Genomic DNA, 11,910 nt, shown 5'->3' with positions numbered 1-11,910 from the left:
GAACCCTAAAGCCTATGCTTTTGCTGGTTAACGCTACAATAAGTACTACAGAAGTACGCGAGATGCCTAAATTATTCGAGAGGCCGTGATCAAAGTGAAGGGCACATTCTTGCTACTCATTGTAGCATGTGCGGATGTCAGCCGCAGTTTTGGATATCACATCAGCTGAGGGCGGCTGACAACCGGACAGGCTGAAATGAGTAGCAAAAAGGCTTTCCTTCGATTTGCGCACTTTATTGATGTGTTCCCTGAAGCGATCGTTTGAGCTGTCCCAAATACTACACGGAGAAGTCCGCTAGATGCCTTAATGATCGCTTCAAGGAACGCACATTGTGATCAAATTGAAGGACAGTCTTCTTGCTACTCATTATAGCATGTGCGGATGTTAACCGCAGTTGCAAGATGATGTGGTATTCAAGAATAAATAAATGATAGTAAGGGAGATCATTAAGGCTGATATGATTGTCAGGTTGTGCACACGATGCGTCGGCTTACCACCCGTTGGTTTATTGGGAAACGAACTTACGTTTCTTTAGGTCAATTTTAGATAAGTTTTTGAAGTCACTGCTGTGTGACATGCGAACTTGCTTTGAAATCATGCATATGTATGTTCTGTCCTGCTCCTAATAAATGTTTGTCTTAATTTGCCACAGCCAAGGTGGATAACTCTAGCCTGTGATCAGGCTACGTGTATTCTTTCTCGAGCACCTTTCCTCACAGCTGTTCTCCTAAGCATTTAAATGGCGAACGCGTCATTTTTGGTTGCGTGTTGAGCCAATTTGGGGCTGTACGGAGAAATGAAATGGCGTTTGTGACGATTTTGGCGAAAGCTATGTCCCGTATTGTGTCACGTGCCTTTCTCTCTTGGCCGATCTAGAGGAAACCATGGCATGAAGTAGTGGTTCTGCATGAGCACGTACAGGGACAAAAATCGGGAGTTAGACTAAAGCATTCATTCATGACACCTCGTTTAGGGCTGGCCGTGTCTTGCCGTGACCTCTGACATCAAGCAGCGCGTGCGTAGTCCACGTGCTGCCCGATCGCGGAGGCCATTATTTGGCATGTCCTGCTTCTCAGTGGAGGACGCTGCGGAGAGCGCACGTCCGCTGCAGCAAGCTCCTGGTTAGATCAAGCCGGAACCTGGGTCCGCAGCTCTGCCGGTTTTAAAAGGCCGTGCAAGCGTCATCAGATTTAGTGGAACTTGATGCGTTGTGTTCGTTACGTACGTGTTTGCAGTTGAACATCTACTTCGAGAAAACCACGCTTTATGAAGAGTGTCGGTGCTGTCAAAGAGTTTCCGTGGAGGGTTTCATTGGCCGCAACTGTGTCAGGACGAAAACGACAGTTAGATAAGCCGTACCATTTCTTGGACCATCTGTGCAAGGACGATGGCGGAGAATTTTGCGTACAATGGCAAATTCTAATGATCTGTTATTTAGTAAACCCACCTACTTCCTGTCATCCGGGGCTGCTTAATCACTAACAACGCATCCACTTAGTTAACTTATTCTTTAGAATTGGTGGAGGATATATTGCTCGAATTCCTCACGTACTGATACGAACGGTTTAGGTTTTAGCAACAAATTGACAAATTTTCTCATGATGCACCAGCTCGTCGGGGTATCTTAAGTCACATGCTTTGCCCTGCAAGGAGGGAACCTTCGGACTTCTTTTTGTCTTACCTCACGACATTGCTACTTCTGGAAAAGCTATAGTCAGAGTTATCTTTATTTGACGGAAATACTGTAGGCGAGGTTAGGTGGGTTTGTTGGTAGGTCATCTTCAAATTGTTGCAGTGCACGTACAAAGACACAGGCACAGAGCATACATGGGAGACACGCAGCGATTCTGTGTCCACCAATGTGCATACACTACAACCCTTCGAACGAAACCCTCGATTTTTTATCCATTCACTCTAAAAACTAGGAAGGGTATCGCAGGAGTGAAGCTGCCGGTTCACTCTTCAAAGCGTCGTTTTACTCTCGCAAAATGTCGAGGAGAGTGAAATGCATTGTTCACTCTGTCACCAAGGAGAGAGTGAAATGTGCTTTTCACTCTCCCCTTCAGAGAGAGAGAGTGAAAAGACTCTTGCGACAATAGAAAAGAGAGACTCTTGCGGCAATAGAAAACAAAACGTAGCGTAATCTTCTGCTTCAACTGTAGGTGGCTGGCCCCGAACATGGCAATGTATCATTCATGCACGCTGAGCAAAGAACACATCGTTTTGCTTCTAAGAGAACAGGCCGCCGCAGTTCAAAGGAACGCGTAGCGAGCGCTCTACTTTTTCACTCGGAGTGGCTCCACCGCGCGCGCGGGCGCTCAAGATCGCGGAACAACACAGCACCGGAGAAAGTAGATCCATCCAGCGAGCAAAGGCCAGCCGAGGGAGATCGTGTGGCAGCCATCTCGCGTCGCCACGAAAACACGACAGTCGTTCGTCATGCCTTGGATATAACAACAAATCCTCCACGGTAAGTGAATTCTAACTTAGGTGCACATTCTCCGTATATGTCATGCTATCGCCAGGAAGTTGTCGCTGCGCTTAGCCGACGCGATTGACAAAGGACTAGGCGTACGCGCTGTCTCTTGATGTCAATCGAAAAAGCCAGTCGTCGCGATAACTGCATGTGATTTTATCACTTTGCCGTTGTCCGTAAGAGCTTTAAAAATCGCAAACGCTGCCAGAACTATGGTATGTTCAATAAGACGCCAGGCGAGAGGACGCTTAAAATGGTTAGTTCACCAGCCCGTGATTCCGAGCCTATGCGGAGCGTGATTAGCGTGCGTTTTGTGTGTTTGAATTTATTCAGTTTGGCAGTCTACTATGTACGGAACGCTGTTGAACTAAGGAATCACATAACAGAAGCCGTCATTTTGCTGGCAGCATGCTTTTTTTTTATAAATAAACCGCGCGCTTGACGGTGTCTCGCGCAGGGGGAATCTGCGACCACTGAAGTTACGTGCAGCACCAGTGCTAGTTAGAAACTTTGCCGCAGGCATTCAGCTGCATGCTGCAAGAGGTCAGTTGGGCGCGTTATCTTGAACTTACTGAAAACGCATGAGGAATCCATGTTTTATGCTGAAAAAAGTATAAACCCCATTTAAGCGATCTTGCGCGCGGCAGCTACAAGCGACGCGACGGAGATGGCTGTCGCGTTCGCTCGTCGCCTACAAGTCGTACTCCGTGCGAGCGACGATTTTGAGCGACGCCTCCCCGGTGTTGCCGGCATGAGGGCTGCAGTCACGCGTGACGCGTGCTTTAGTAATTTACGTTGATGTATTTTACTATAAAAAGTAGCATAAAATATTTCCGGTGGTCTTGCAGTACGTTCTTATCCTTGCACGTATAAAAATTGAATCATTTGCTCGTTCCGCGCGACAATCGGTAGTATTTGAGCGATGTATGTACATCCAGTTCCGGCTTCGCGCTATTGGCTAGTCGCTCATAGCACTTCTGGGCGACGAGCGACGATTTCTAGATTTCCAGAACCGAGCCATCTGTTCAAGCGACGGTCCGTTTTGTCGCTCGAAGCCGTCGCTCGTCGCCGTCGCGCACTAAATCGCTCTCACAGTGTTTATCCCTAAGACCGAACTGTTTTTGCTCATGTTGAAATGGTGTGATTATAGGTCTGGTTTTGTCTCCTGTTGCGGTTTTCGTGCACGGTGCGAAACTGAAAGGATGCTTATGTCTACAAACTCGGTGAATTGTCGAGCAGCTAGTTACGCATCGGCATCGAATATAACGGCTGCTGTGTGGAATTACAATTGTAGGGGCGCTTTGAATACGCTTATTGTTTTGGACATGCCTGTGCATTTGCTAATATGAGTTGGCGTGTCAGAGTTATGTCATATGAACAGCTAAATCAGCCTTCCTCTGGGTGTTACAAGCGTAATGTGTGCATTTTGCTATAGCATGGCAGATTATGATGTGTTTATCGCTTGAATATTTTTAGTAGAGAAATAAAATATCAAAATAAAATGTTGCTTTAATTCCGTGTTACCATTCTGTCGTACACAGAACAATAGGTTGGTGTAATAAACTAATAACTGCGGTTTAACTGCAACTTTTACATGCCTACAAGAATCTAAAATGCTAGATTTCAAACTGCAGCAGTAGTCGGGTCTGTCAAAAATGAACTCCACTGCGCACCTCATGCATGAAAATAAGTTCATGCCTTTTAGTAAGCTTAGATGCAGGCCGCAGTGAACTTGTTAGTATTGAAATGTGGGTAAGCTTGCCATAACAAGCCTTGTTGCCCTTTTTTATAGGCACATCCATATATCCATTGAGCTGAAGGACAATATTTTCATCCCTACTGAGCATCATGTTTGCAGCTATAATCCTCAAATTATGGCTTCAGCTGTGGCACAACCAGGCATGGTGCGGGGGGGTGGGGGGGCACACTGGGCACGTGCTTAGGATGTGTCACAAGTGGTGTTTGCGATACACCAGACTCATGACAGACCTATGACGTCTGAAAATGACCAATATTCTATTCATTAGCAGGAGTATTCTAACATTCATGAAAAACAAGGATGAACTGTGGCTTGTTTTTTTGCTTAAATCTAAAAATTGAAGTTAGTTTAGCAGTTGACTGTTTCAGTCATTTGGATGTTTTGCATGCATTTCACTAGGAAGACTAAGAGCTAAGACTTTTTTATTGCCATTGCCTTGACTGTCTTGATGTTGTTTTGCACCATGTCCTTGTGTTGACTTTTGCATACGATATTTTTCAGGCACCCGCTTTATATAATGCAAGAAGGCAGCTGCAAGGACACGAGGATGTGAAAGAGCCAATGCAGCGCGACTTCACGTAGTGTAGAGGAGCCAATGCCAAAAAATCAAAATACATTGGCATGTTATTTGGACAAGAAAACTAGTATGTGGGTATATTGGGTGTACCATTTGACCAAATGTCAACAAAATCAAGATACAGTATGTTACACGAAGATGAAAATTCTCACGTGCTCCAGGCAGTCATCTTAACATGGTATATTTATGTAATGTCTCTGATTGGAAAGTCAAATCAAGTATGCTCACTGGAGACAAACACATAGCAGCAAGTGTCATTGAAAAGTTAAAAATGTGTTTTAAGAAAGCTGATTAGTTCTGAGAAGTGACTGCTTTTTGTCTTGCCTCTCAACACATATATCCATGTGATAAAAAAATAGTGGTACAATGAAATTGCATATTTGCTTAGCGACATGATACATACTTGCAATGAGCACGGTGCCTGTGTTTACTATAGAAAGCAACAGCCCATGCTTGGTTAGGTTAGGCCCACTACAACATGCAGGCATGGGTGATTGGCGCTTTTTTTATTTCTGTATCGTGAGGTTTATTGACGTGCGTATAGGTGCAGTGGCACGCAGTATGGCTAGTACAAAAAAGGGGGGGGGGCAGATATATGTAGCTCACTGTACACGATACAGGGCAAAGGAAATCCGTGTTCAGCAACTATGTTAAATGCCATGTACGTAAATTTTACAACGCTACTCGTTCGAAGCGCGCACAGGTGCATATTGAAGAAAAGTTTCCAGGGTAGATAATTTAGTTCGTAATTTACACTAATTTTGCTCTAACCACGAGACATAATAATTTGAATATACTGCACGGAAAAACCTAGAGCGAATTAAATTGTGTGTCAGCTTCGTGTGTATACATATAGTCTTCCCTATGCATTAGGTTTTTTGCGTAATGCATTAACAGTTGACAGCCTATCTTATGATGTGTACTCTGTTTACATTACAGTTGTTTATTAGTTTACTCGTTTGTTTTGCGACTGATGAAATGCCGGCATATATATATTTTCAACATCTGACATAACCCTGTATGTTTTGCAGGGACAACCCAGGACGTGCATTTCTCAGCACCCAGTCAACTGCCAAAAGTGACTCAAACACAGGCCACCAGTAAGTGGACATCAGTTGCAATTTCACATTATGCAGTTGGCAGCTGCCTTGTACGGAGGCTTTTTTTTTTAATGAGATGGTGATGTCGTTCTAATGTACATTTTGACCACAAAGGTGCGATCATGTCTCACAGAGGCATATATGGTTGCTATTCTCTGCGAGGGACGTGTTCTCGTGTTCGTGAAGCATTTGTGTTTGGCAGTATTGTCGCCCAATGAGTCGGATATAAACACTAACTCGCCACTGCCGGCAAGTAGTTGCGAGAAACGCATTATGACGCTGTAAAGTTATTTCATTAATTCGAAGGAAAGTTTTGCAGCAGGAAAAAAGGTTGCTATTCCAGGTAAACATGTCTTTTTCTCACAGGTTATTTAGCCAAACTGTGGATGCATGAAATTCGTGACTTATGAATAGATTTTAATTTGTTCTTTAGTAATGCTTCTAAAAGAGACTAGAAATAGCATATGACTACCTCTGCAATCAGCAGACCATACATTTACAGTCATAAGTGGCAGTTCCATGCAGTCTCGCACTTTATATAACCTTTCCTTTCAGCACCATTGGAACTGGTGGCTGCGTTTTCAGAAGGAGAAGTAAACTTGACACTGTATATGTATGTGTGAATTCGGTTTTCTTTGTATGTGTCGGCTCACTGACAAACAGTGCAAAAATCTGTTGTACCATGAGCCTGACGACGCCTTCTGCTGCTAGAAATGCGGCACTTCGTATTTTATAGTACTGCATGACATTTAAATCAAAGCTACCACATAAAATGATCAAGAAAACTAACCGCTGTTATAGCTGTTTTCCTCAAAGAACGCTTGTCCTTTATGGGCTGTGTTAATCTGAGCTCTCCACCGATGTTTTAGTAATATTATCCCTTAGTGAGTGAGAGATTGGGGGCAATTAATCGTGTTAGTGTTTAAGTGGTGTCCTAATTATGTGCATTTGTTCCAACAAAGTTGTCTAGATTACTTTATTGTGTAGTGTAAAGCTTATGAAACCATCAGGAACTACTGAGTTGCTAACACGCATATGGATTTGTCACTATACAGGTGGAACTCGGCTGTACCACTGCAGTGCTGCGGAAATTGCCTTCACCAGCGGCTTTGCAACAGCTGTTTCGCAGCATGTCGGTATGTGGTAATTTATAATTATGTTGGGATGGGCTAGTATTATGGACCACTGCTACTCTGTATTGTGACAGATCCATATGATAAGGGATGTAATGGGCACAGCGAAAACCTTTGAATTTTTTACTATGGTACATAAACAGGCTCTCCTTTTCGTCACAGGAGCAGGAGAGAAGGGCATGCAGGCACTCCTGAATGTACATATATTTCAAAACATGAGAGAGACATATACACACACACACACACACACACACACACACACACAATTAAACTAAAGGCAGGGACGTTCCATCTTTCATCTTGAATTGAATTGTGCAGCGCAAAAATACAACACAGACCACAGAGAAGCACACATGTTAACAGGTTTGATACACACGTTAGTTCAACAGATTTGATACTTCAAGTGTGCTATTTTACACAAGGGGGAAGGGAAAGGGGAGAAAATCTGAAAAAAAAGTGGAATGGAAAAAAAGGAATCGTGCCAAAAAGCATGAGAAGCATCGCGCAGCCAGGATCACCAGCAGGACATCTAAAAAGCACTCTGATAAAATTACATACAGGACAACCTTACGTATAGTTTGTTTCAATCAACTCAGATCACATGCAGCCATTACTGCAATCAAGTTGTTTCCTTATGTCATATGAGGGAATGATGTGGGCCCAAAAAACTGTTTAGAGCTGAAGGATTATGTTCCATTCTAGCCTCATTGCCTGCTTTTTTATCATATTGTTATCAGCTGCTTATGTTAGGGACACAAAGTAAGAGTGCGAACTGTTTCCCGATTCGCCATTCCACACAACATGTCTTTGTGACTATATGTACATGCAGATGATCCATAGCTGAAAAATATTCAGTACAGTAGAATCTCATTACAAGATGCACTTGGTTGTAAGAGACATCTGAAAATGGTTTGGTTGGTTTTCCGATGTTTGCCACGTTAACAATACTGTATACAAGAGACACCTTTGTTACTAAGGATGACTTTTTAAGTATTCACTACTTCGAAGGGACACAACGCACACACATTCACTTTGTGCACCTTGTGTGCTCCGAAGGGCGTAAAGATCACGCAATCCTTACACAAGTCAATCGCGCATGTCTCTTTTAGCATGAACCAGAAAAGGAGGGCAACGAGGACAGTGCAGGGCAGAAAGTGTCGGCAGTTGAAGCTGACGAGCGTCTAAGAGCACTTCAAAGGTACTGCGAGCAACAAGGCTTGCAAAGTGAAGTGTTTAAATTCCAGAAGTTGGGAAGGAAGCTAACATAATCTACAGTCGCTAAAAAGCTGTGAATGTCTTCTTTAAAGGGCCCCTAAGCCACCGAGGTTGAAATTTAGTTGCGGTGTTGCAGTTCTACACAATAAGGCAATGAACAGGTAGCCGCAAGAATTTTTCGAAACGGTGCAGTAATAGTGGAGCTACGTGTGTTTGATTATCGAAAAGTAGTCCCCACTCATTTTACTCTTTCATCTGGTACACACCATATGGACAGTATCGTCTTTTCCTTGCCTAGTACACCTCCAAATGTTACGGGACAGGCGAACACCAACGAGCTCTGTTGCTGCCGCGCTGGCCCGTCGTCCTGCGAGGGGTGGCGCTAATACAACGGAACTGTATGGTGACTCGCGTTGAAGAGCCTCATAGGGAGACCCTTCTGTTGGCGTTTCTCTTCTTTGCCCCCATTGGCTGCCCACAATGGCATCGCGCGCAACGCGACGAGGAAGAAGGAGTGTGTGTATTTGCTTGCAGGCCTTGCCGGCAGTCGTACACTTTCGTTCGACCAATCGACAGCACCGGAAACTTGTGACATCATCAGAGACAGCCTGGTGACGTCAGGACAAACTGGGGGGTGCAGGATAGGTCCAGAGAGGCGCACGGGGTCAATTTCTTCATATTGTGGTGCTCCGGCAGTGCTACGCACTCTGGCATTTGGCTTCGTCGATCGTGACGGCATTCTGATTTCGATACGCGTGTTTACTTGAAATGTTCAAAAAATGTCAAGAAGTGGTTTAGGAGCCCTTTAAGCCACCCTGAGCATTTATTCCTTCAGATATATCAAAACGTACTTTAGTGATGATGCATAATAAAGTGATCTAGTCTGGCTCCTCAGTGTCTCAAAATTTTTGGTTTCGAGAGACATGTTCCCCGTGCCTCTTGAATATCTTCTGATGAGGCTTTACTGTAATATACACAAACAATTGTGTAACTCCTCCTGCAAGTATTATTCATTAAGCCCGGTCACTTATGTGCAAAGTTTGTGGTTAAGTCTTGATGTCCGTACTTTTTAGAGCTATGTTTATTAATTCATGCTGTTCTTATTGGTTCTTCGATGCAGGAGACAATGCCTACGAAATTATTGGCCCTGATCATGAGAGCCCTCAAGGGGCAAACAATATCTCTGTTGCAGAAGTGAGCCCGGTACCACTTGGAAGTTACCATGACAGATGACACGGCAGCAATAGATACAGAGACTGCCACGTCTACTGCAGCTGCAACAGTGTACGAGGCAAGCAGCAGCGCGTCAGCAGCAGTGTCAGAAGGAACCACACCAGGCCTGGTAGAGCAACATGTGTGCTATCACTGACTTTTTTTGTAGTGGATACAACTCATTTGCTCAACTTACAAAAGCTTTTCACCACGACTGTGAGCCAGTGTTATTGTGCAGCAAGTGCAAGACTAAGTTAAGTGTTATAACACAGTACAAGCATCACTTTAACATATGAAAACATATTACAGTTGTTGCCTCCCAGCCAGCCCACATAGCCACAACAATGTTGAACACATGGTGGGACACACATCTTCTCCATTAGAACATAGTAGAGACTGTCAGTGTTGTTAGATTAACTGGTCTTTGTAGGCAACTAGGACAACACAGGTGTCATAAGATTGTTGTTGATGTTGTTGTTGAAGAGGTAAAAAAGAAGTTTGATGCAGCTGAAGTGCCAACTGATATTGAGCAAATCAAAAGCAACCACCTGAGAAAGCAACACTATCGAAATTTGGGTATCTATGTGCCGCCAACTCTGGTAAGAATGGCATAGGACAGAAGTGTGATGAAAATCACACAGACACTGCTGTTGCATCACTGGCCACAGTGAGCAGCGACTTGTAGGGCAAGAGAGTCAACTGAAACTAACATTATGATATAGTGTCATGCTCCCATGTGACCACTTTTCAAGTTATTTTGCAAGATACAGCTCAACCTCCAGAAACGAGACTGCAAGTTGTCTGTAAAAAAGCTTTCACAAAAAATTATTCATAACACTATTAACATAGCAGTATTTTTTTTTTGTGTCGGTTCGAGGTTCCCGGCTGTCCATTAATGCAAAAATTGAGGAAAAAAAGAACATGTGTCGTACTTACACCTTTTTAACAAGTACGAGGGGGACAGAACTTTTCTAGTCATGCATCTTCATCATACTATCAAGTTTTTAAATGCCTTTTATAATTATTATTACCAGTTATATCTGAGTGCATTGTATGCATGTAGCAGGTGTAAAATCAGGTCAGTTGGATCAGATGCCTTATCTGCAAGCGAGCCCTATATTCAAGAAATTTGAAATAAAATAGTTACGTTAGAGACGCAGTCTTTCAGCACTTTATTGCCTGTGGTTTAAGCATTGCTCAATACTTTTGTGGGTGGCAATTTCAACCGGCACAGCACTGCGCTTTGCCACAGTCACATTTGTCTTCAAAGCGGTGTTTACCATTTGTGTTGATCTGTTTGTGTATGCATAGAGCAAGTTTTTAATTTATATTTTTCTGCATTCTTGTGCTTGCACTAAGCTTGTATAAGGCAGTTACAAAATGTGCGGCACTATAACGAACTGTTCTGTTGAGCTTACACTTGCAAATAATCGTGTTCAGATGGCCGCACTTCTATGCGGGTGCACCGCTAGCTTTGTGTATGTTCTCATGTTTGTATAAAGCTTATATAAGCTAGTTAGAAAATGTATGTCACTAAGCATTGTGATATTCTTTAAAGAACTGCTTGGTTGGTTTTACACTTGTGAATTAGTATTGAGGCGGTGGTATTCCCATGTATGCCCACTGCTAGCTTTCTGTGTCCTCACGTGTTTGTATTAAGTTTCTACAAGGGAGTTACAGCATGTACGTCACTAAGCGCTGTGATATTTTTTAAAGAACTGCTTTGTTGGTTTTACACCTGTGAGTAATAGTACTCGTGTGGCACTAGTCATGTGTAGGTACACAGGGACCATTTGTATACATTATGCTCATGTAAAGCAGTTACAAAGTGTATGTCACTAATTACTGTGATATTTGTTGAATTGCTGTGATGGTTTTACACATGTGAATAATAGTGGTCAGGACACAGTACTTGCGGTGTATAGTTGAATTTATACACTGCCAAGACATGGGCTGTATACGTACCAAAAGAAATGTATGTCATTATATTGTTGTGATTATTACTGTTTGGATTTTATTAAACTGTAATAAAATTGTTTCTTGTATCTATTGAGGAATGGCAATTTGTCATGCAACCAAACTGAGGACCTGCACTTGTGCATACAAATAAACAGCTAATTTAAGAGTATACTGCTCATATTCTGCTAAACCAGTTTAACAAATCTTCTACTACAATGCTGGAAAAATGACAGAGCTGACTCGGATGCACAGAAAAAGTTCTGCACTGGCTGAAGGACTGCCCCACACTGGAGTTCGTAATGTTGCGTTTATTGGAGTAGAACAGAAAGTGCACTTCTATTAAAAATGCGACAGTCAGTGCAGAAACATAAGGCAGACGAGCGGATTTGGCAAATTTTTTTCAGGGCCCTCCATGCCTACTATTGCATTTCTAGTCTTCCTGTGCTCTGCGTATAAGCCCCTGTTCAGCCAAGGTTTT

The 11,910-nt window shown here is 43.2% G+C and overlaps 1 protein-coding gene across 7 annotated transcripts; it reads left to right on the top strand.

Moving 5' to 3' along the window:
- The first annotated feature begins 2,353 nt into the window (after positions 1-2,353).
- Positions 2,354-11,522, top strand: LOC129380996 (uncharacterized). 7 transcript variants are annotated; one of them, XR_011890982.1, is made up of 5 exons: positions 2,354-2,471; positions 4,738-4,884; positions 5,845-5,913; positions 6,969-7,049; positions 9,382-9,464. XR_011890982.1 is itself a non-coding variant. In XM_072285329.1 (5 exons), the coding sequence occupies exons 2-5, from the start codon at positions 4,832-4,834 to the stop codon at positions 9,492-9,494; spliced, it is 312 nt and encodes a 103-aa protein (XP_072141430.1). In that variant the 5' UTR covers positions 2,354-2,471; positions 4,738-4,831; the 3' UTR covers positions 9,495-11,522. The 7 variants fall into 7 exon arrangements, 2 of the variants coding, with proteins under 2 accessions (XP_072141430.1, XP_054919368.1); XM_072285329.1 differs by having other exon boundaries at positions 4,738-4,880; positions 9,382-11,522; XR_008609229.2 differs by having other exon boundaries at positions 4,738-5,913; positions 9,454-11,522.
- The last annotated feature ends 388 nt before the right edge of the window (positions 11,523-11,910 follow it).

This window comes from Dermacentor andersoni, chromosome 1 (assembly GCF_023375885.2).
Source record: "Dermacentor andersoni chromosome 1, qqDerAnde1_hic_scaffold, whole genome shotgun sequence".
Classification (NCBI taxonomy): Eukaryota; Metazoa; Arthropoda; class Arachnida; order Ixodida; family Ixodidae; genus Dermacentor; species Dermacentor andersoni.
Note: the sequence above shows the minus strand (reverse complement) of the source record. Positions and strands in the feature narration are given on the sequence as shown.